Below are 24,811 nucleotides of genomic sequence, written 5' to 3'. Positions count from 1 at the left end.
TGTCGTGTCCTTTCAAAGACACGAGCAAGTACATCGGCTCGACGGCCAGTTTCTTCTATTAGCATCAGAAAGGAGCAGGTCCAATCTCTAAGTGGGCAGAGCCGCATGTAATCCCATCAGAACGGAGAGCCCATGACCTCATCTGGGAAGCAGGAGCCCAGCCAGCCTGGGACGTCCTCTGTTAAGAGATTTCATCAAACACTGAGGCCATTACTGACTTGGAGGAGGGTGCGAGGGGAGGCGGGGGGTATTATTACCAAGATTCTAATGCGGTTAATAAAATGGTTGTCCAACGGTCGGGGGAAAGAATAAAACGTTTGATGGGAATCGGGACTCTCGACATGTAAAGCTCCACCAGAAAAAGATCGAATTCAGAGGCACAGCTGATTGTAAGCCATTCTGTTACATCTTATAGATGCATCAATAATATATCTGTGCATACATAATGCAGCTGGAGCAGGTTGGCATCTGCCTTTCCTCGAGTGCTAGCATTGATAATGTTAGTATTGACTCCAATCACCTCTGGACCATGGTTTGCTGAGGAGAAAGGTTTCCCCCTCCGTTCATATTTATATTTTTGAATGCATCGATTAAAACTATAAAGGATACTGAAAGCGTTTTTTAAAGCTGTGAATCTGTCTCTGATGGAAATAATAAAAAAGATTAGTTTTCCATTGAAAAAGAAAGAGTGCTATCATATTTTCTCTTTTTTTGCATCATGACAGACTGTGCTGACACAACGCATTGCTTCTATATGGGAGATATAAAACCTTACATGCCACCGCCTCATGTCAAGAGAGGAAATCCCTCTTTATAAGTCATTATAGCAGAGGCAAGGATGACAAGAGGATCATTTAATGTTGTGAAAATTGTCGGGTTTAATGGCTCCTGAGATACCAGCACACTTTGTACTGACACCTTTCCCTTTTTTAACTCTGAGACACTGGGATAGAAATTGGGATGCTGCGTAACTTTAGGAAAACCAACAAAATCACAGGTCAGGAGCTGCTTGAGAAGGAGATGGATGCAGAGGATCTCAGTGAGATTTCTGTTTACCATGGCAGAAAAAGTGTATTCTACATCAACAAAATTCGCCCACTGGAATTATTTCTGCAACCTGCACTAACTTTTTTTATGTCATCTAATGCTTTCCCATTGATGGGCACCTTCACTGTTAACTCAGCAGGACCTCACTACAGCAGCCTCCACATTGCAGACGAAGCACTTTGCCACAGATTTCCAGTTCACCGGCTGTGTGCCTGTCAATCGCTCACTGTCTCTCGAGGTGCAATTCACGGATGAGTCAGTTGCCTGCTCCCCGCATCCTCTCCTCTTTCCGGCGGTAGTGCAGAGTGCTTTAACTGCCCCAGGGCAGGTGGCTGCATGGGTTGCACCATATACAACATGCACAGTCTGCAGCCAGCAAACCAGAACTCATGCTCACGCCAAGGACATGTATTCCACCATATATCCAGAAATACATTGAAGTAAATTATGAGTTCATAAACTAAACTAACATCTCAAGCTTATTAAATACTATTCAAGTAGACCAAATACTAGTAATACTTATTTATGCAGCATAAACCAAATATGTTACATCAAAATGTATAATATAAGATGAATTTAGAGTTTTTTGTTTCTCCCAGAAATCAGAATATGTGAAACTGAAACTCATTACATCCAGTTCTATCAGCTCTTCTGCCTGTATCCAGCTAATGATACCAGTGTGTCTCTCTGTTTCGCAGGAGCCATATTGCACCAACAGAAGAAAAAAAAAACATCCCCGGAAACAACTTTTAACAAATGATAGACAAACTTATGAATAAATAATGAGGAAATCCCTGCATGAGCCCATGCAGCGTCCATGTGATATCTCACTGAAAAAAAGATGAAAGTAACTTCACAAAATCCCTCACAAGAACCGCATGTGGCTGCTTACACAGGAGGGAAACAGCAAACACTGTTTTTTTTTTTTTTTACACAAGTGTTACACAGTCAGCGTGTTTTCAGAGCAGAAAAGTCCGCACTTACCGTCATTTATGGCGAGAGGAGTGGGCTGAGCTGATGGGAACCCATTGCATCAGACTCCGAGAAACAGTCTTGTGTGCTTCTTTCCTTTTTTCTTTGCTTTACACGTGCAGAATAGGATCAGATGTGTTGTCTAATTGCGATTGCAGCACGACAATGAATTTTTTTATTTTTTCCCCCCCGGTGCAGTCCTCTCGCTGCAGCACTTCAGGAAAAAAAGAGGAGAGAGAGAGACAGAGAGAGAGAGAGCGAGAGCGAGAGAGAGAGAGAGAGTGATGCTGGGAGGGAGGGGGAGGGAGGCGGGGGGAGGGCCGGGTAATCAATAATTGTATTTCATTGAGTGATGCGGGTAATTCCGGTTAGGTGACTGAATGACGTGGAGCCGCAGCGCACGGATGCGAAGAGCCGAGAGGAGAGTTCCGATCTGAGCAGACCCTCACTCTTCATCCATTCACCGGTTCATGAACGGTGACTGTTTATCTCAGCGCAGGAGAACAGTGTCCCCGTGATGAAGAGGAGACACCGTGGGGAAGAGGGGGCTTCATTCAGCTTTTCACTTGTGCATGTCTACAAGAAGACATGGCAGGACACGCGGGTCACATGACGTGGGAACTATTGGAAGTAAATTTGTATAAATATTAATATCCCTGTAAAATATCAGAAGTTAGGTGTGTCGTTTGGTTTGGGTCACAAGACAGGGAGGCTATTAAAGTGTATATATAATTATTAACATGTTTAGAAGATCACAGGCACTATAATCCTATAAAGAGTTTTTTCTTTAGGATAATTTTTTTCTGATAACAATTAAAATGTTGGGGTAGATCCAGATCAGGCGATGCATCCAGGTTTTTTTTAATTTCCCTTTCTTCAACATGTCAGACACCTTTCAACCTTACTGGGAATTCTCAGAGAATAAGTCATGGACATTGATGAAACAAATCAGGCATGTTTAGGGGATTTATATATATATATATGGGTGTATAAGCAATTTAGTGCAACTTGAATGAATTTTAGTACCATTGGGTCTTGGCAGAGGAATATGCTTCTAGTTTAGGCTCGAGGTTGAAGTTAAACTTTTTCTTCACAGCTGAACGAACCTGCTCACCCGCTGCCATTCATTGAGGGCCATGCAGGACCCCTGTTGCTGGAGGACACATCCCAGAATAGAGCAGATATAAATGTAACTTTGGATCAATGAGTTCTCCCTCGGTCACCAGTTGGAAATACACTGATAAAAAAGACAATATGATGAAAGAAGGGTTCTGATATGAAACCTCATTCAGAATTCACACAACCACATTCACATTCATTATTCTCATTGTACACAACAGTGCCAGTAGAAGTGTTTGGGGTTTGTGTTTATGTTTACAAAAAAAATGACCTTTCAATATTAGCATGTTTTTTTTTGTTTGCACTCCACTGAGCTTAACTTGACGACTGTGCAGTAGGTAAATCCCTTGATTCTCGAATGCAATTGAGGTGCAATAAAACACTTTCAGGCCTCTTGTGGCTGCAAATGATGACCGCAGAGGGAGTAATACTATCGATGAACACCACAGAAAGGATTATACAATCCTGTTACAATAATTGCATAACCTAACGCAGGCTCTTTGCGATGAGTAGGCTCTTTAGATAAAGTGTGAGAGGGTGGCTGCCTGTGTGCCTGCTATGTCAGATCCTAACGCCTCTGAAACCAGCGAGTGGTTCCTGTCGAAGGGGAGGGAGGGAGGGAGGGAGGGAGGAAAGGAGGAGATGACGGACTGATGCAAGCACAGGGACATTCAGCCTTTCAGTATTCACGTCGTTAAAGCCTGCAAACTGTACCGCTGCACCAGTGCAACTCCACTGCAGAAATGGTGGTGAGCGAGCTCTTGTCTTGATGTTACACTCCCCGTCCGTCTGATTCCTTATTCTAACCTTCTAGAAAAACTATATCTATATTGCTGCAAGTTAAAACAGCCTATATGTAGGAAATGCAGTCCACAGTGCAGCCTGGTTGTGCATTTGCTCCCTGAGTGGAAACACCAACACATGCACGCATCCGACACTGGTTGTGCATCACATTCCCCACAAATGATGCTGAATATGTATTGTAAATGATGCACAAAGTGTGCACACAAACATACACGCACACACAGCTGGAAAGTGTGCAAGGACACACATGAGCAAAAATAGCAACTATCTTTTTCCTCTGAATTTGATGATTGACAGAAGCAGTGACCTGAGGCCTGGGACACTCTCTGCCTTTGATTCAGAGTTGGGAGACAAACCCCCCCTCAAGCCATAGGACTCCTTTTACTAGTGCGGGACAGCTGAGGAGCACTTAGCTTAATGTAGGGGACAGTACACCCGCCCCCCCCCCCCCCCCCTCTCTCTCTCTCTCACACACACACACACACACACACACACACACACATTCTTGTACTTCTATCTTGGTAAGGGCAAGACCTGGCATAATGCATTCCCTGGGCTCTTACCCTCACCTTAATGATCAAAACTAAATCCCGGACTCTAACCATACCCTGCCCCTAACCTAAACCTAACCCTGACCCAAACACTAAAACCAAGTCTTAGCCCTCAAACAGTCCATTGAAAAAGTGAGGACCAGTCAAAATGTCCCACAGTATCCTCACTCTCACTCTATGCTTAATGGTTCTCTCTCTCAGACACACGCACACACACAGAGAGAGAGAGAGAGTTCACTGCGCATGCCTCCTTTCTCATAAGCTCTATACCCGTCTGTTTGTTACATCAACAAGTAAGAAATGTTCTGTCTTTTTATTACAGTGAAAATACAACGATTTCCTTTATCTGGGGCTTGCACATTGCATACTGACATGTTCGGAATATAGCTGTCAGTGTAATGAATTCCCATATACTGCTTGCAGCAAATGTAGCCTTATAGTGGTTGTAGGTGCTGTAATAAGAAAGTGACAGTGTTGGAATATCACATATATATATAAATAAACAGTATATACTTCTACCGGCTGAGCAGTACTAGTCAAATCATAGCTCTCATCTTCTAGATATGAAAAAATACATGTTGATACTTTTATACAATATGAATAAAAATGCGTTACATTCTTACATGAAATGCATATATACAAAAGGCATATGTAACTGTAAACTTTGTAGCTCCACACAACTGAACAGCTCTTTTATTTTCTAAGTGGACGATTATCTTGTTTTTAGGTCATATTTGAATTGTCCTGAACAGAATTGCTTTCAGATAGTCTATGATATACCAAACATGTGTATGTACGTTTTTGGTTCTATTATACCCAATATAAAACCTCTGGATTTCTGTTGCATGGACATTATTCAAGGTTTAAATGCAAAAAATATAGCATTTTCAAATACTGACATACTGTGAATTGTAATATATTACATCAGATCTAAAATGTACTCGCTGTAGTGTGAGCTTATATAAAGAAATAAATAGAGAGGTGGATGTAGACTAGAACAAAAGTCTGCTGCTAATCTTCATCCAGATAATAACAAACCGACCAGGACACTGATGCTAATTGACTGAGGCTTCTGGAGATGGAGGCTCCGGCTGATCAGTGCACTCGATCTTTCCTCAGAGCCTCCACACGTGGATATGCTCCATAGTAAAGACAGAAATTATGCGGCTGTGTTGTCTCTCACCTGGTTGTTGATACTACATGTTCTGTGCTCAGGCATTCTGAGAGCAAAACAAAAGGACACTGGTGTCGCTGATGGAGAGATGTGATGGATTAGATAGGCCCAAGGGGGAAGTCCTGCTCCATCAAAATGTAATGAAAACTAATTTGAAAACAGCAGGCAGCTCAGAATAACTCTGCTACCAGTTCTGGCAACAGTGTGTTCAATGGGAGGTCATCATTGTCCCATATGAGTGAAAAATGGGTTGATAACATTGCGATTGATGATAGGACATTAGTTGCTGTCTTCGGGAGTTATGGTTGTCTGTAAATACGTCCGACTGAAAATCGATCAAAGGCACAAACAATTTCACACCATGTTCGCAATCTGCAGTTTTACGAAAGGAATGCAAGAGAGGAAATGACACGAATACAAAACAACTGTAACATTTTTGTGGAATTCGTCAAATAAAAAAAAAAAATTGTTGAAAAACATTTACTGTAGGAAAAACTTATTTTACAAAGTCAACCTGTACAAGCGCAGAGTGTTATTTCCAAATGTCTGTTCTGTCTGGCATTGCAAGGTCTTGAATAGTTTAACGTACCTGAGCTAAAATACCGGGGGGGGGGGGGGGGGGGGGGGATGTCAAATGGATTGTGATTATTGTCCTGGAACAGATTGAACAGGCTATGAGAGAAGAAAGTGAGCGGAATCCCATTTCGACCCACAAGCCCAGGTGCATTTCCTCTGCTGAAAGGAGGGTGAATTTACAAAAGGGGATCTGAAGAAAGGTTTGAGGCGGCAACACAGGCTTTAATCTAACCACTATCAACAGTGGCTTATTACCTTTGTCTGTCACAAAGGGAAAACACACAGAATAGGTACAGAGTGGACTTCTGCCCGTATCATCTATATCTTAAACTCTGGTCTAAGCTAGTTCCTTTATTTTATTCACAGTTCATCCCATGTGGATTAAAAGATTGGAGTAATAACCAACACACGTTCGTCTGATCTTAACTTCTTTGTGTTAATTAAAGATCAAACAGAATATTCTGTCGATATCTGAGACATTTGATGTAACTAAATGTGACTGATGCAAATTTGATGCAATTTGATATAATCCAACACGGGGTAATTAAACCGTATAGTCTTTCTAGACTACTACTAGAATACAGATGCTGCACATGTCACATGAAGACTCTTTCTCCAAATCTGTTGAACAACGGTTACTGGACAATCAAACATGTCATAATCTGTAGGAGCAGCTGTGTCGTTGTTTTACCGTTTGTCTGTTTGTCTGCGTGTATGTACTTTTGTCTGTGTATTTGTTTATGTGCTCCTGCCTGTGCTCATATGACTTTGTGCTATTGTCAAGTCCTATGTGTTTATTTACTTTGCTTGTTATACTGCTTGTGTGTTCTTGTCTGTAACAATGTGCTTGATTGTGCTTTTGAATGTTTTTTTATATGCTATCAACCTGCCAGGGACTGCTAATTCAAATGAGCCTGTTTAGTTATATCTGGCATATTTAAATGATGGACCAAAGTGCTCATGTTTATCAAAGTGCCTGTTTGTCCTTTTAATTAAACTGCGATGGCACTCATTAAAGTGTTTATCTCTGCCAAGGCCCTGTAGTCCCCATGTGAGACCACAATTCACTGGATCAGGACTTTTATTTGGATCTTCACCAAATTCCATTCACTCATAAATATCAGTCAGTATCAGTCCCTGAATATGCTGGCTACCATAGAGCAAACACTGCAGTTGTCTATTTCTAGTCAGTCCTTGTTATAATAACTTAAACAAATGCAGAGGATCATGAGGAAATTTGTAGTTCAACATCAATTGCATGTTGAAAAAAAGCAGCATACCTAACAAGCCAGGTTGGGATGACAGATATCACCGTAAAAGAGAAACTGGGATGAACACGTCAGACCAAAACCTTTCAAAACATGTGAATCATCTGCTCTGAAATGGAAATAAATAATCTGTGGGAGCCACAGCTTCCTGTCATTCAACAGGAAACCTCCTCTCCCCACAGAGCAGCGAGGATTATCCTCTGTGCCTCACGATTCTGGATCAAATTCATAGCTGGCTTCAGCTGTCAAGACATGTAATAGTAAAATGTGTGTGCGCACTGAGGGGTGTCTGCGCCAGGACTTGCTGGCACAAATTTTTCATCCTGTTCATTTCTTAAAAATAAATGTTTTTCTACATAAAATGTGTCCGATTTATAAGTATGATTCAAGGGCAGACAACACTTTGTAAACACGTGTTTTGGGGGACACTTCTGCACTGTCACCACTGTCACAATGATGCTACCTCTCCTCCTCCTTTTCAAAGTCAGCACACAGGTCTCCCTCATGACAACGCTGACAGGACACCTTCAGGCAACGATGTACTCACGGCCAGGTGGCGAGGAGCCCGCGGTCCAACAGGACTGGTCACAGCTCGGCTGAGAGGAGCCATATGTCTCTTCTCTGAAATCTGCCCATGTCTGGGGACTGCCAAGCCATCAGGCCAATCTCCCATATGTGTCTTAATACTGCTAAGCACCAGGTCTGCTTATGTAAGTTTGCCTTTAGAGCAGGGGTTCCCAAAGGGTTTTATTGTATAAATATATACATAAATATGAGTTGTGTAGCCGAGCGTGTTGTTGTCGTATTATATCAGGCCTCGGCCGAAAGAGGACACAAGAGAGGGTCATTAACTTGAGACATCACACCCGTTTATTATCTGTTTCATTCCATAAGAACTCCTCTCAAAGAACCCCCTTCCGTTAAAACCCCACTTTCAAAATAGGAAATTAGAATAAAACCCTCCAATAAAAACATTTACATCAGTTTTTTTCCTTTTTCTTTGTTGACCCATGAGGTTATTATGACACGGATTAGCGGAACGAGCGAGAGTTGCAAGTCCAAAAGAAAGTTCTTACTAAACATCCTGAAAAATAATAATAATAACCAGGATTGCTCAACCCTTGAAAGTACCAACTATAAAATACAATTTCTAAAATTTCTAGGACCGATAAGCAGCACTGAGCAGGCCCGAGCACATGCATTTTGAAGTGTTGCATGCGTTTTGCCTTTTGCCTGAAAAAAATAAATAATGACTCAGGAAATATTGACACCTAGAGCTGTTCAGGCTTGGACTCTGATCATGAGACGTTTGGTGGTGAATCCACAGATATATCAATGAATAGAACAATCAATCCATCCATCCGTCTGTCTCTCTCTCTCTCTCTCTCTCTCTCTCTCTCTATATCAATCAATCAATCTATCTATCTATCTATCTCTCTCTCCCTCTCCCTCTCTCTATCTATCTGTCTATCTATCTCTCTCTCTCTCTCTCTCTCTCTCTCTCTCTCTCTCTCTCTCTCTCTGTCTATCTCTCTCTCTCTCTCTCTCTCTCTATCTATCTATCTATCTATCTATCTATCTCTCTCTCTCTCTCTCTCCCTCTATCTATCTATCTATCTATCTATCTATCTATCTATCTATCAGAAATCACAGCAGACTCAGATCGTATTTCCTGAACACTGTTGGGAGCAGCTGGTGAGCTGAGCGTTGTTCCGCTTCCCGTTGCCATGAAAACATATCAGCCAATCAAAGACGAAATTGGCAGGAAGCTTCAGAGACAGTAGCCAATCGGAGAGTCTGTTGTTGAGTAGTCGAGTGGTTTGAAACGGCAAAGCAAGCTCTGATTTAAACTGACGAATAACTTGTTGGAGAAGGAGCAGTGAGGCAGCCTGTGGGAACAAGCAGCAGTATTTACATCTGCCAGGTAAACATGTCCGGGAACAGCTTGGTTATAAGTTAGCGGATCGTTGTAAACAGCGAGAACTAGTCGCTGCACAGACTTAGTCCGATTACGTTACAGCAGCTGAGAAGGAAGCGTGTTGTGGACAGTGCAGATTTAAGGTCATGACCTGGGATTCGAACCCGAAACATGAAACTGGAGCAAACTAACAGTCTCATGTTTCATCCAACTGTTTCATTGGCTGTTTGAATCTTATGTGCGGTTTTTAATGTGTCTCAATTTATATCTCGCAGATTAAATAGCCGATAAGTTGTCTGTTAAATGTGCGACCCTAAAGTTACCTCCCGATTCTGCAGTTACATCAATGTAAAGTGAGTCCACGTTACTGAGCCACAGACTATCCGTGTTCTGCATCTGTAACTGCTGTGTAGAAGCTGCACGTGAAGCCTCGTTTGTGTTTTCACAAGCAGACGTTAACTTCCGGCTTGTGTCAAAGGTTTGTATACTGAATATCATGTAACTGAACATTATATGCGATCATGTGTTTATGTTTAAAAGATATGTTCAAACATACAGTTAAACTGGGACTCAAATAATTGAATTCATTACAAAGTATTATATAGAATTAGTCACAAAAAGGTTAACAGTCCTGTAAATCGTTTAGAATAGTTAAAGCAACAGAAACACTGTTATTAGAATTATAAGAATTCACTGTCTGATTACTAGAAATCACACTCGTAACAGAAATCATGGAAAACCGTGGGGATTTGTCTCAGGTAGAAACAAACAATGATGACCTCACCCACAGGGGTGAAGTCCTGCTATCTCCATCCTCGTTTACATTATCTGCGTGTTTCTCTTTGCTCATATGGAACTCGGAGGTGCTTGGTCTTAGTCCAGTCTTTGTTCATCTGCTTCGGTCTAGTCTCAATATGTGAGAGGGATTTGCCCTCTGCTGTGATCAGATGACCCAGAAAAGTAACTTTTGACGAACATATTGCAATTAAGATTTTTCCTGTGAAACATAAGAGTGCTTACTTGTGAGTAATAGCATGGAATGATAACTCCTGCTTTTCATAATGATTCAAAAACTGGAGAAATGTTTATTATGGCTTCAGTTTTCAATGGATATTGCTGTTGGCAGGGCCTGAAATCAGATACTCAATGCTTTTGATATGCATGCAGTTGGGGGGAATATAGTATGGATGCATTTTTAGTAGTTTTCCAATCAGTGACATTTTGACATTTATTTTTTAGCAAAGAGTCTTTCCATTTTTGATTTTTCACCTTTAGCAAGTGAGATGTTTGCCCTGGAATCTGAGACTTGAAACCTTTCAGACTGTTTTTGTTATAAGCTAATTAAAGAGACACATGCTGAAGGCCTCCTGGACACAGGTTGAAGGCTTCTTCGAAGTCTTGGTGGTGGGAAACAGACCTAGTCAGATTTGAGGCTCTAATCTTAACAGTTTCACAAGCAGAAATAATATGCATAAGCAGACCTAATATATAGTGTGGTATGATGGTAAAATGTTCCATTACACACATGCATGTTCTTTATCAGTAACTTATGTAGAAATGGGTAACTAAGTTTTGTCTGTCTGCTGTTTACCTTTAATGAAAATGATCATGTGTTACTAACATAGAGGGTTAGACACTGGGACCTGACGTTAGCTCACGCTGTTGTTGGTGTTTCATTGACCTGTCATTTATGTGTATGTGTAGATGTCATCAGACGAGGAGGAACCAACCAGTCCTGTTCTGCCCAAGGACTCGGATCATGGCAGCTCTGTGTCCTCTGAGCTTCAGGTGATAAAATGAACAAACCACACTTTTACAGTTGCTGTGCTTTTATACACATTGAAGTCAACTCGTGCCAGTCATACCAGTTTCAAAGGTATACCCAGTTTCAACCAACAATGAAGTCCACTTACAAAGGAAATACACATGAAATATCTTATTAGATCAGCCTGTTGCATGGTAAAGTATTTTAACTGTGGTTAGTGAATTTAAGTAGCAGTCAAAAGTTGTGACATCAGGTGATGTTTCAATAGGGCCAGTAACTTTAACTTTCATTGTAGTTTTCACTTACCAGTACGTTTGGTTTTGATGCACACTCTTATACACTCTTTTTCAAAATTGAAGATGATGACTGAAATGTAATCATAACCAATTGGCTTGATTGCTACATAAAATACTATGAAACTATGAAAATAAAAGCAAGCTTCTAAAAAAAACTGCCTCTGTAATAGTGATCATAAAACACTTGATCCCACTGGTCTTTTTGTCTCTTTCTGGATCAACAGGATGAGTATGAGGAGCTCCTCCGCTCCGCTGTGGTCACTCCTAGGTTTGAGACGCTCACCACTGCTCACTTGCAGCGGCTGAGCGTCTCGCATCTGTCTGCAGAGAGTCGGAAGTCCCAGAGAAAAGATGACACCAAATCCCAGCTCCCAGCAGGTATCGTAGGTTCCCCTCCTGTGCAGGTCACACTCGTGCACACATTTCACTAAGCCCCTCTGACAGAAACACAACTTGAGCCCCCATCAGATGATCATCCATCAAATAGGACTTGGCATCACAACATGAAAAAGAAATTGTATTTATCAGCCCCGCTTTCTTTTTTTTCAGCTTGTGAACCACTCTCGTCAAGATGTACATGATATCAGTCCGTCAGATTGTCCCCCCCCCCCCCCCCCCAATCTCTGTTTCCTACGATGCCTGCATTTTAAACAGCCCAGCACGCTCCCCCGCTAGCTCCCGCTCCAGCTGCAGCTCTTATTGGAGGTTTAGTGCTTTAACTGTCATGGAGTAATGCACAGGGATGGAGAAAGCAGACGGGCTGATTGGTAATGATCTGCTGGCGCCCTGCCCGTACTGCTCTTTAGAGTGCAGGCTCTCTCTCTTCTCCCTGCAGTATTTAATTAAGATATTGACATAAATGCATTCCTGGATGAGGACAGCGCTCACCCTAATCAGCATTCTTTCCATTACCTCTTTATTTCTGAAAGGGTCCTTTGTTTTCCAATCTTTTACTTTTACCTTATTCTATTCACTTATCCCGTGTCAAAGTGTCCTTTTGGTCTTTTTACCTTTGCGACTGTCTTGCTGACTCCCCTCCCTCGGCTCTCTTTTGTCTGCCCTCAGGAACTTCCTCGGAAGCTAAAGACGGGAGGCACTCTAGCACTAGCATGAGATCAACACAGGCCTCACCCTTGATTGTTGAGCCTCCCACACACTCCAGGGAACTTCATGGTAAAAATTAATCAAAACTATAAAGAAGTAAAATATTTATATGTGCTATCTAACCATATATCAATTTCTTTTAAATATAAAATAACCTCATAAATATCTAGACCATCTTGTTACCTAATTTCTGTCTGCTTTTCCCTTTGCCGCTCAGCTGAGGAGATGGGGGCTCACTCGTCTGGCAGGGTGTCACTGCTCTCAGACGCTGCCTCTGACAGGTTGCAGGCGGCGACTAAGAGGTCCAGGCCAAACAGCCCGGACCCCCTCGCATCGGCTGTGACAGAGATGTTTATCTCGGAGGAGAACATCAGCAAGATGGAGAACATTCTGGACACGTGGAGCAGCAATCTGAAGGTTGATCTGCTCTCTCGTCAATTTACTGGCTCTTACTTGCTGTCTGCTTAAGAGCGGACCATAAATAATACTGTGCGGCTAAATTTAGGTGCTCTGACGTAGCTGAGTAATAACTTCTTGAACGTGGTGTGCATTGAAAGAGCAGGGATGGGTTTTGAGATACAGCAGTTGGCAGCGAATTTAAGTCAGAGCTGACATGTTTGTTCTTGATGAATGAAGCCATGACATCACATCTTTTATTTACTTTGAAAACTGGTATTTTAATCATAATCAAGAGTTTTGCATAAGTGGTCAAATCTATGGTGCAGTTTTGACAGATTAATGAAGCCTAAATAGAGCAATCTTAAAAGCAAATAATTAAATGATGCTGTATCTGACATATATATTTAGTGTTTCAGACGTACATTTACAAAACAAAGTAGCGAATAATGGAAAAAGTTTCATATAATAAATTGGCAATTGTAATTACTTACTAAACTAACTGCAGGAAGTGCTGTGGAACAGGTACATTGACAGTTGAAGTTATGAATAGGTCAAAGCTTATAAAGGGAATGTACATGTGTCTGAGTCTCTCTAAATTGAATGACAACTCTACTCTTCGTGGAAGCAGTGACCTTTTAATTGGGTTTCCCAGTGGAGTGACTTGTGGAGGATGTGGGCGTCCTTCCTGCCCTTTTCTCCTGATCTTGTACAGCTCATTCGTGAAGGGCAGATGACAACCAACGATCTGTCAAGCAGAGCTAATAAAAGAGTAGAGCCGGCCTTGGGAAAAGAAAATAGGGAACAATGGACTGTAGTAGAGGGTGTTGAGACTTTTGGGTTTATGAACCATGTTTAAATTTGTGGGTGTTGGGTACGTCTTAGTCTGTAAAAACCTTTAGGGATCATGTGGAGTTTGAAAAAGACTTTGGATGAAACCTGTTCTGTTCATGCAGTTTGTGCTTCCTGTTGGTGACAAACCCTCCTGCTCAACTGTTCCTATTATTATGATACAACTTCACGTGTGTGTATTTTTGTTCATGATTGCTAAAGTGGTGAAATGACCAGACCATGTCTGTCCCACTGTCTATTCCCCAATTAGTCAAATGTGCTGAGGGAGCTGCGGAGGTGGAAGCATGTGTTCGTGGAGCAACACAAGCTGGAGATGAAGCAGGAGAGGGAGAGGTGTGCCGCTCAGACAGCTGGCCTGAAGGCAGAGCAGAGCAGCCTGAAGGAGCTGCTCCACACCTATGAGACATCAAACCAGAGAAAAGATGAGGTGACTGCACGTGGATTCACTTCCTCCAGTACATGATGTGGTTTGTTGGATTAATGACCAAACTGAGGTTTAATTTACACTCGTTTTCATTGTTGTGAAGTTTTAGTGTAGGGCTGAGTAGGCTTAATACATGACTTAGCCTCATACATTTATCCTTTGCTAACTTCCACTTTTTGTCTTTTAATGCTTATGAACATTTAACAAAATAATGATAATAGAATAATTTTGGACTGACTTGTTGTGTGTCCTCCCTCAGGTGATTGTGAGCCTGAGCCAGGTGTTGGACAGACAGAAAGAGAAGATGGAAAAGATGAGGGCTTTCACACATTGGAGACTTCGACACACCGAGGCCAAAGAAGAGGTACATAGTTCAAATCGATATTTACAGTGGGGGTGGGGGTGGTTGTGGACTTTTTGTGTTGATTTCATTGCCTTTTAATTGCAAGGAGCATATTTACGGAATCCTTCAAATGGCTGACATGTTTGCTGACTCAGTGTTTGTTGTTCTTTCAAGTTTCAAACTCTCACATCTTGAACAACACACACTTGTCTTTGTTCTTTTCATAGTTTACTCATTACCAGAGTCCATGTCTCTAATTTGTATTTATTAACTATTTATTTATGTATATTCATTGCGTAAAGGAATGCAATAGTTTTCTTAGAATGTCGAGATTACAGTCAGTACAGTGTAATTGTTTATGACACAAATATCTTCTCTTACAAAATGTACACACCTGGAATTTTGTCAGTGCACTGATGAACTACCTTGTTTAAAATATGGCTGTGCAAGTTTTTTTTCCCCTCCTGAATTTACAGAATGTGTGTTTCTTTAAAATGGAAAACTAAGTGGGTGACTCATATTTTTGTCTCAGTTGCGACCAACGCAAGAAAATACACTGCACCTGCACAGAGAATGAATTATGGCTGTAATTATTCTCTGGTGAATATTTTTCATGGTCTCGTGGTTTCTTCCTGCCAGGCTTATGCTGCTCAGGTAGCACAGCAGCACTACGATCAGCAGCTGAAGAAGAAGGTGTGGTTGGGCTGGCACACTCTGATCCAGAAACACTGGAAGGTCAAGGTGGAGCAGGCTTGTCGCGCGAGGGCTGAAGAGGTCTGTGCGCAACTGTCTGCTGAGTATGAGGCCAAGCTGGCAGAGGTAAACAAGGACCTGCGTATGGAACAGCAGGTGTTTGGCGATGCTGCACTGCCGAATTCATACTTGACTCAACCTCCCAGATGTGTTTTACTGCATGAATCACAGCATCTGTTGTCAGTCAGCGACTCAGAGAAGAGAATCAGAGCTGAGTCACCTGCAGTGAAACCCACTATAGCTACTGGGTTTGCTTTGTCTCTTACATAGATTTATATTTAAAGGTTAATTCAGTTACATGTTATAAATACATAGAGTTCCAACTTTTCAGTAAATAAATGCAACTCTAAAGTAAATTAAACGGTTGCAGTGAAATCACCATAAAGAAAATCGAAGTAAAGGTTCATTGAAGTGTTATTGATGGTGTTAAAGGTGAATATCAAGGGTGGGATACAAGACTCAAAATGAAAGTGCCATATAAACAGATGTGGTTCTCTGCTTCCTGTCTCCGCAGCACTGCGAGGCGATAGAAAGGGCTCAGGCCGAGATTCAGAGACTACGACTGGAGCGAGAGCGCTATGAGGAGTCCATGAAGAAAGCCTTCATGAGGGGCGTGTGTGCTCTCAACATGGAGGCTCTCAGCATGTTCAACACTACAGAGGGACCGCCCGAGCAACCTCCAGCTCACGATCAGCACGGTCTGTAAAAGACCTTTACACAAACCTATTTCTAGTGAATATCCATATGTCCTCATCAGAAGAGCCACAACTAAACAAAACGAGTTGTACCATAGTGTTACCCTTCTCTCAGTGCTGTATTGATTTAACGCAGCTGTCATGAAGGAAACGAACAGAGAATACTTTTCTCCATTAAAGCTCAGCCTTTGTCCTATTGACAGTTTTGTAGATTGATGAATTAGGTGAGTGGACATGGGCCTCTTTCCTTTTCTTGGTGTCATTTACTAACTTACTTAATGGTGTGATGAGTTAGACTGAGAGGTCATTTTAAGAGGTTATAACCTGGATGTGGAACTGAGCGCCACTAGATAAGTTCCTAAGTTCCAATGTAGCATTTTTTAAACATTATTTTGTAAAATGTCAATGCTGTGAACACTTGGTTAATGAGCCTGGGACAATACAGGATATTTGACAATAGGATATATTCAGGATAAATGACAAATATCAGTTCCCTAAACTGCCTGAAATGAAAACATAAGGTCCTTGGCTGAGGTAAGAAGCAGACGATAACACTTCTATATTCGGGGGTATCCCAAATATGAGGTGCAATGCTGTTATGGTTCACAGAGCATTTAAGTGGCAGTACTATATGGTTTATCAGTCTAGAACTTGACCTAAATGCTCACTCTGCACCATTTTCGCCACTACGTCCAACTGAAAGCAACCAGGATAGATTAATGGCTTCATGATGGTTTTGCAATCATTAGCTTTTTCCACCAAAAGTCAGGATTCCTCAGATCAGGTAAAAATTCGACTCCGGTGTTCAAACAAAAAATGTTGGGCTGCACAAGAAATTCTCTGCAGAGTTCTTGACTCTTTAGATTTCATGGCACACAGATCACTGAGCCACTGTTTTTATGGCACATGTCTTCTGAAGTTGAATCTTACTGCCCCACTATCTTGTAGGGCATGTATTTCTGTTCATCCATTTGCTTTCAGCTGTAATGAGTCTTGCAACCTGAGATGTATTTGACTATGCGACGGTCAAACAGGGCTGTTAATTCAATATTCATTTCTATTGCTTTGAACAAGTCTTAATTCATGTTTAATATCTCTCATTACTTGCACATCTTTGCCAACCAGACAAACTCAAAATGAATTGTCATGATGTGACTTTAAGTCTATTTCTCAAGTACAGATAGTTGAGAGGGGTTTTGGATTGATAATGGTCGCCCACCTTTTTAATTTGCCAAAGCAGGAATGTGTAGTTGGCACTTTCTTAACATATCTTCAAACGACAAAGAGACATTGAAGTAATAACTGTACCAAACTTGTATCAAGGATATATTGTGTCAGAGTGTGACAATTTATAAACCTTTCTTTTTTGTACAGATCCTGTGCCTCCTCAGGATGAGCCTGGCTCTGCTGCACTGGCTCAACGTCAAGCGTATCCCATCTCTTCCACGCGGTTCAGCCCCGTTCACTTTGACCGCCCGGACCCTCCCTCCCATTGTGACACAGAGGATATGGTGAGAACCTGACATACCTTTATTTACACACCATAGCTCCTCTATGCCATAGTTCAATTTCTTCTCAAATGTTACCTTCGTATACCACCATCAATTCTGGTGATACACTAAACTTACAAAGATGTAGGTAGATACCACTAAAACAGAAATTCTTATGTTGTATTGTTTGCTTCTTTCTTTAGTCAATCTATTTTTATTAACTGTACTATGATGATCTGTTACTTGCACTTAATCTCACTCCTCTTCCTGTTTTCACTGATGATCTCCCTTTTCAGTTGGGTTCTGGTGTCCCTGTGGCCAGATCAGAAGTTCCCCATCCCACTACAGTGGTGCACAGCTTCCTACCACTCGGGGGGGCTGCAAGTTCCAACAAACAGGTTAGCATTAGATTGTAGTCAGGCTACTGTCCACGATGAGTAACTGCTACGTAATTATGTCATCAAAAAACTGCCATCACTAGGTTGACCAGCAACACACATTAAATTCCATTTTGATGTGACTGTTGATTGTTTCAGGTCGGTGGTCGTGTTGTGACAGCCAGTCAACAGAAACCCACAAAATCCATAACTGCTCGAGTCACAGGCAGAGCTGACATGAGTAAGACTGCACGCAGCAACCTGCAGGTGTCTGGTGTGGCTCCGCCCATGAGCTCTGTGATAGTTGAACGTCATCATCCTGTGACGCAGGTATGAAACAGTCTGCACCGCTGCGAATAACTGTCTACGCTGTTTTATAATGCGTTTACCTTTTCTTTTGTTTCTCTTTCATTCTCTCAGCTCACAATCGGTCAGGCCACGGCTGCAAAGTTTCCTCACTCCACCCAACATGGCCACAGCTCCACCGGAGGCAGAGGCCCCTCCAGACCACAAACCAGCACGTGCCATGTTCACTCCATCAAAGTAGTTGACTGACCACACCAGCATATTTGTCAGAAAGTGAGGCTCAGCTTGATTAGAACTAAGATTAAACTCACCCAATGCAACTACGTTAGAAATCGTTATTCTGGCATTGGCCTCAGGTCCATTTTATATTGAAGTGTTGAATTTGCTCTTTGTCTCTACATTTTAAATGAACATTTGTTTTTCACTTTCCCTTCATGAATGTGAAATGCCATGGATGCAAATGCAAATGGACACAGGTGTTAAGAACTGCACATGTGGATGTTTTTAGTTATGAATAATGAACAGTGGCAGAGTTAAGTATTACAAAATTTATTTCAGTGAATGTTTTTAATATAAATTATGCACAGGTGAGGTTGTCATGTGTAAAACCACATCATTTTAAATATTTGTGCTGATGATGATACTGATGATTTCTACTGAGACCACAGGTTGTTGACTGAACCCAAGCCATTTGTCCATTATTTGATGCAGAATTTTTTTTTTTATATATATAAATAAATTATTTCGGGAGTAGATGAAATAGATGTAAACATGGAGTAAATGTTGTTCATCCTCATGATATGCTGCAGCTCTTATGGCCGACACTTTCTGCTTCCATCCGAATCTTATCTGCAAGACAAATCGACATTTCTGTTATGAACCTCCCAAGGTAACAGAGCTAAATGTTCATATATTCTTAAGAATATTTGTTTTAAAATAAAGCTGATTTTACCTGCAGCTTTCCTGCTCCCTGTCAAGATGAGGCCATGGTAGAGTTCCTTTGCTGGGTTCGTCTGAGCCAACTGCTCACCATGGAGCCAGATCAGCAGCATCCTGTTCCCATGCTCATGGTAGCTCTGCCGACCTGAGGACAAACACACAACACTGTACAGTCAAGAAAAACAAATCACCCTCTGAAATCAACATGTATCAGAATATAAAATAGTCTGTTTGAAAAAAAGTCAGGCATCTGAATTTCTATCAGAATACTTCAGTGAGTTGCCTGAAGCAGAGTGATAAATCCTGAATGGTCATTGTGAGTCGTGACACCTGTCCACTGCTCCTCGATGGCCCACACTTGCTCCTTAGTGAAGTTCCAGTGTTCTGCCAGTTTCTTCCAGTCTCCCGGCTTCAGCAGCTCGTACGCCAGGCGCCAGGCCATGGAACGGAGCTGCCTGGTATCATTGTGGTGGTCGAGTTTAAACGTTAGCGGATACTCGCTATGAACACTCTCATCAAGCCCAGGGTTGCTCTGAAAGGGCAATTAAATCATGTCAGCAGATTGATAAAGGCCACCAGCCTCAGAGAGCGCAAGGGGCCCGGGAAAGTGATTATTGGAAAGACAGTCATGCAGGTGATCTGCAAAATGAATGCCACACGTCAACATTTTGAAATTCAAGAGGGGGAAAGGAATCGGGGATATAGTTAATTACATTTTTGGCTGTCAAATTAGATGTTAGAAGAGATTCAGCTAATTCAGAAATGTGACGTTAATAAATGAATCATTTGTAATGATCAGAATGATGGATTTTTACAGCTTCAAGAACGGATAATAGCACGAATGAAAATAGTAATTTCGTTATCTCTCACCAACTTCCAGTTGTAATATCTCTCTGCTTTGATGATCATGTCCACAACAATCACCTCATTCGCTCTGGCTGCCACACCCAGAGCTGTTTTACCCTGCTACTCCACACCCAACACATACAGCAAAATACACAAACCTGAATAAGAACAATAATGAATGAGATTCTTTATTTTTTTCTTATGTTTTCAATGCAGCAAGCTGATGTTATGTCTCAAACTAGTCATTTAGTGTTTTTTATCCAACCTTGGATCGTCTGATTGTGAGGATTTGATCAAGATAAAACAATGTGTGTAAAAAGGCCACATATTTACGTAGCAAATTTTGGTTTAAATTCTTACCCTGTCCTTGATTGTCAGATCCAGCCCAGCTTTAAGAAGCATGTCCACAACTTCCAACCTGGCCAGCTCTGCAGCAAGATGCATAACAGTCTGGGACCTCTAAGAGTACAGACACATAACAGCACAACACATTACCCATGCACTTAAATGTTGGTTCACGTCGGCTGACACCTTTTTTTAAGTGTGTTAGTGCAGTGATCAAACCTTGTTGGTGACATTGACGTTGCAGCCAGCTTGCAGGAGTGAATGGATGACGGGGATGTGACTGTTGGTCACTGCCAGGTGGAGAGGAACCTCTAGGTTCTGAGGGCAAACAGATCCCGTTACATGAGTCCAGAAGGGAATGCGTCGATAATAAATATTGATTATAATAAAATTACAATGAAAAGCATCCGGACAGTGGATTAGCTACAGCACAACGGATGTGTGCGTGTGTGTTTTCAGAAAACTTAACTGAAAGAGCTCACTACTGCCACCTAGGTTGTGATTGCTCACCTGATTCTGAAAGTCAGTTTGGGCTTGGTATTCTAACAGGACTTGGACAAGCGATCTGTCGCCTCTCTCTGAGACTGGATGGAGAGCACTGCAGTTGACCTACAGGAGAAGGGAGCAGTGTCATTAGATAGATAGATAGATAGATAGATAGATAGATAGATAGATAGATAGATAGACGGATACTTTATTAATCCCGTGGGAAATTCGGATCATCCAGTAGCTTGTACACTTAACACATCATTGACATACATACATAAATCATATACGGAGAACAAATTTACAGATACATGAATGGTGTGATTGTGTCAGTGTCCAGTAGGAAAGTGTTCTTGTGCTGCTGGAGTGGATAGTACAATAAAATATCAAATGTATATATATATTAAAACAGCAGAAAAATATATATATATAAATATATAAGAATATGTAGTGGTAAAGTCTGTGCATGGGGCTAGTATAGCCAGTGAAGGGATGGGCAATGGGTTGGTATATAATAATGAGATGGACAGCAGGACACTAGAGAGGGATCAGAGCATCAGAATAGGACTTTACTGTACCGTTGTGGCGATGTTGGGGTCACAGCCGGCCTCCAGCAGGGCCAGCACACATTCTTCATGAGCGTTGTCTGCAGCCTGGTACAGAGCTGTCTCACCATCCTGTGTCACAGAGGATCCATCAGTTAAAAGTACCGGTGGTGCTGGATGACCCTTTTTATATGGTCCAGCAGAACACCCAGCATCCCCAGTCAGAGCTGGAGTTTAATCCACAGCACTGTTTACTTTATTCTAGGATAATAACCAGCACATGTTTGATACATCTTAATTGATCCCAAAGCGGAGCCTCCACGCAGCACTGGATCAGCCCCGGAGCACACACTCGTCACAAAGCAAACCGTGATAGAGAGCATGTTAACACTGATTGTCTACCATGTTGACTTCATCCCGGGTATCAAAGCTCTGCAGCAGCAGATGTGCGGCGTCCAAGTGGCCGTTCCTGGCAGCTAAGTGCAGGGGCGTGTCGCCTCTCTGGCAGAAGGGAGGGAGGGAAACCGCTCGTATCAAAGAGTGTTTGACTTTCAGCTCTCCAGCAGGTGTGTCACTGAAACATGCAGTCAGGCAGAAGGGTGTTTAAACAGGAGCAACACACACAGACACACACACACACACACACCTTGTTGGGCTTCATGGAGGCCATTTCATATGGATTCATCAGCATCTGTAACATGTCAACACATCCGTGCTCTGCCGCCAACGCAAACGCCTGGTGGCCTGTCTGAAATATAAGAGTCCGGGTACAATTGAAGTATTTAGTGGGTGTTCCTTGGTCGTCCTCTAAGTGACTCTTATGTTGCTTTTATAAACATTTTTTAGGTTTAGGTTGATACCAGGTCATCTTTGTCCAGTTCTTTCATCTGTAGATCATCTACAATATATTCAACTATTTCAGTGTGGTTGTTGATGGCAGCACAGTGCAAAATGTTCAGTCCTTCCTGAGGCAGAAGACAAATAGAACAATATTATTCAATTTTAATCAAACACTGTGTTGAACGAAATTTACCTTGAATTGAGACAGGAAACAAAAGGATATTTTGATAATAATAAATTAAATATAAATTTTAATGTCCAATAATTAAAAACCAGACAAGGCAGATGACTAAAAGGACATTGGTTACATATTAGATAAAGCAGCAAAAAAATGAACTAAACAAATAAGAGCAGTATAATTGAATGCAAATCAAACATATCTGAGAGCTCAGTGACCAGGAAGGCACATACATGCTCAATAATTCAATAATGCATTTCAGGGTTGGGCCGTATAGGTGAGTAATAAAATGTCAAAGTTAACTTGTAAGCTAAAGGTACAGGGGTGATATGCTCATGCGTCTTGCTCAAGTACTTGTGTGTCTGCCTCGAGGTTTGTGTTCTTTTACCTCGTTCTCGACCTTCTGCTCAGCTCCGGCCTTCACTAATAATTTCAAGATCTCCAAACTTCCAAACCAGGCAGCTAGATGAATGGGTGCCACGCCGTGCTGTCACACACAGAACACAAAGTGGAGAGTTGCTCTTATTTAACAACGTGAAGGGTGACGCTATTCTCACGTTCAACTCTTCACACGCAGAACTCTCAGTTCCTCTCACCTTGTCCTTCTGATCCACCTTGACCCTGCGCTGCAGAAGAAGCTGAACGGCCTCCTTGTTCTTGCCAGCCACTGCGTAGTGAAGGGCAGTCCTGTTGTGCTGAGAAAAACCACTCAGTAAAGTAAATCATTTGTTGAACCACCCTTGAAATGTTAAGTGGTATTATACAGTGTGGAGCAATGAGGTGCAGAGGGGAGTTTGTTTTTATTGGACCCACCACATTCTTTGCGTTGGGATTCAGACCTCTCCCAAGGTTCTTCATGGTCTGCACATCATTCCTCTTTGCTGCTTTCATAAACGCCCTCTCGGAATCAAGCACTGCACAACAGATAATAAATATCTATATTTTATACAATTTATAGTTTATTTGATGGGGTTTTCCCCCCCTTTATTTTTTTTCATGTTTTGCTTGAACAGACATGTTTGGTCATAGTTTTGCAATTTATAAATGTATAAATAATTTATCCGATATTAAATAGTGGACAGATATTTCTGGACATTAAATATACTTGAGACTCTCAATAAAACCAATGGAGGTATAAAAGTGAGTTGGGCCCATACTTGCACATGACTGTTCCTTGGTTCATCCATTCTGCTGAGAAACAACTGAAATACTGAATTCAGCTCTACTATCAGATCCACTACTCTCTCTCCTTGGTGACAGAACACCGATACCTAATGCGTCCAACAGCATTTCAGTATCTTAAAAGTTGGTCTTATCCCAACTGCAAGACTCACAATGGAAAGCTCAATGAAATGATTAACATTTCATCATTTGAACACATTTTGTGTCAAATGAATGATGGTAGAAATGTAACTGACAGTTGATGCTTGATGTCAATATAAAATGTACACATGTTAAGTAATGTCTATACATCCTTATTGTCCAAAGTTGTATTTGATCTTACTAAAATGATGGCGGATCGTCCTCTATTGTGTAAATGATGTGTAATGTTTGTGTTATGTGGTATGGTGTGCTGTCTTGTTGTCTGTTTACTAATGTGACATAAGTGTGAATGCAAATCCTCCAGCCTTGCTGTCTGCTATTGCGTTGATTTTTGGTTTTAGTTATTCCAAGTCGCAGCACATTTGAAGGGCTGGGCCCCAATGTAACTCTTATATTGATTGAATATCTTGTCAGGACCTCAACAGGTAAATGCTGTAAGTTAAATGACGGAGTGAGTGAGAAAATGTCCATCGCCCTTTATGTACTCACACATCTCTTTGTTGTCAAAGCTCCTGTCGATGTCTTTGTCCGTGTTTTTGTTCAGTATGAAGTCAGAGAAGGCCCTCAAATCCTCCTCTCTCATCCACGTCCTGGGGTCCAGGTTCTCCTTGGTCGGGCAATGCTTCTTGATAACCGCCCTCAAAGCCGAAGCTTTCCCCTCCATTTTTTAAGCTCTTTAAATGTCCTTAAGCGTGTACCCAGGGCGGACTTAGTCTAATGCAACAAACAGTCTGTAACTCCTTGGACAGCAAAACACCCGAGGAGAAAAGAAGCACAAAATAAATAGGAGAACGTGTTGTGCTCAGGTTTGTGGCATCTTCAAATAGTCGACAGCAAACGTTGAAATGCGAGTGTGCTCCAGCTTCTTTCTAAACGCTGGAGGGCCGATCCCTGTTTGCTTCACCAGCTCCCACCCTTCAGAGGCTGGCTGCTGATACTAAACGAGTGTATTCAACATGACTCGTCCCCTGTGCTCCGTGACTATGATCGGGAACATGATAATATTATAAGTATAAGACAACCCGGTGCAATGTTTACCAAAGGTCAACACAAGGCTCTAAAAGTAGTTGAACTTGTTT

General features: G+C 41.8%; 2 protein-coding genes across 3 annotated transcripts; one reads left to right on the top strand and one right to left on the bottom strand.

Moving 5' to 3' along the window:
* The first annotated feature begins 9,306 nt into the window (after positions 1-9,306).
* poc5 (POC5 centriolar protein homolog (Chlamydomonas)) lies at positions 9,307-19,027 on the top strand. The gene is made up of 13 exons (XM_053421714.1): positions 9,307-9,435; positions 11,134-11,217; positions 11,715-11,868; positions 12,556-12,663; positions 12,812-13,011; positions 14,093-14,269; positions 14,526-14,630; positions 15,249-15,428; positions 15,877-16,060; positions 17,432-17,568; positions 17,844-17,945; positions 18,084-18,254; positions 18,345-19,027. The coding sequence occupies exons 2-13, from the start codon at positions 11,134-11,136 to the stop codon at positions 18,477-18,479; spliced, it is 1,737 nt and encodes a 578-aa protein (XP_053277689.1). The 5' UTR covers positions 9,307-9,435; the 3' UTR covers positions 18,480-19,027.
* Positions 18,764-24,726, bottom strand: ankdd1b (ankyrin repeat and death domain containing 1B). Of its 2 annotated transcripts, XM_053421715.1 has the most exons (15): positions 24,222-24,726; positions 23,223-23,323; positions 23,006-23,104; positions 22,798-22,896; positions 22,252-22,356; positions 22,038-22,139; positions 21,794-21,892; positions 21,425-21,523; positions 20,871-20,969; positions 20,580-20,678; positions 20,376-20,474; positions 20,040-20,135; positions 19,500-19,701; positions 19,183-19,314; positions 18,764-19,079 (listed from the first exon to the last, which is right to left on the bottom strand). In XM_053421715.1, the coding sequence occupies exons 1-15, from the start codon at positions 24,394-24,396 to the stop codon at positions 19,024-19,026; spliced, it is 1,662 nt and encodes a 553-aa protein (XP_053277690.1). In that variant the 5' UTR covers positions 24,397-24,726; the 3' UTR covers positions 18,764-19,023. The 2 variants fall into 2 exon arrangements, with proteins under 2 accessions (XP_053277690.1, XP_053277691.1); XM_053421716.1 differs by lacking the exon at positions 21,794-21,892.
* Positions 24,727-24,811: the final 85 nt, after the last annotated feature.

This window comes from Pleuronectes platessa, chromosome 4 (genome assembly GCF_947347685.1).
Source record: "Pleuronectes platessa chromosome 4, fPlePla1.1, whole genome shotgun sequence".
NCBI classification, from domain to species: Eukaryota; Metazoa; Chordata; class Actinopteri; order Pleuronectiformes; family Pleuronectidae; genus Pleuronectes; species Pleuronectes platessa.
The sequence above is the reverse complement of the archived record's forward strand: the minus strand, read 5'-3'. Positions and strand labels throughout refer to the sequence as shown.

Bases quoted from the DNA above. Each gene is read 5' to 3' on its own strand.
- poc5 (XM_053421714.1), top strand. From the start codon at position 11,134: ATGTCATCAGACGAGGAGGAACCAACCAGTCCTGTTCTGCCCAAGGAC. The intron at 14,631-15,248 runs GTACATAGTTCA...TCTTCCTGCCAG, and splicing joins ACACCGAGGCCAAAGAAGAG to GCTTATGCTGCTCAGGTAGC. The intron at 17,946-18,083 runs GTTAGCATTAGA...TGATTGTTTCAG, and splicing joins CTGCAAGTTCCAACAAACAG to GTCGGTGGTCGTGTTGTGAC.
- ankdd1b (XM_053421715.1), bottom strand. From the start codon at position 24,396: ATGGAGGGGAAAGCTTCGGCTTTGAGGGCGGTTATCAAGAAGCATTGC. The intron at 22,140-22,251 runs GTATCAACCTAA...CTTATATTTCAG, and splicing joins AACTGGACAAAGATGACCTG to ACAGGCCACCAGGCGTTTGC. The intron at 21,893-22,037 runs GTGTGTGTGTGT...CCCTTCTGCCAG, and splicing joins CCTCCATGAAGCCCAACAAG to AGAGGCGACACGCCCCTGCA.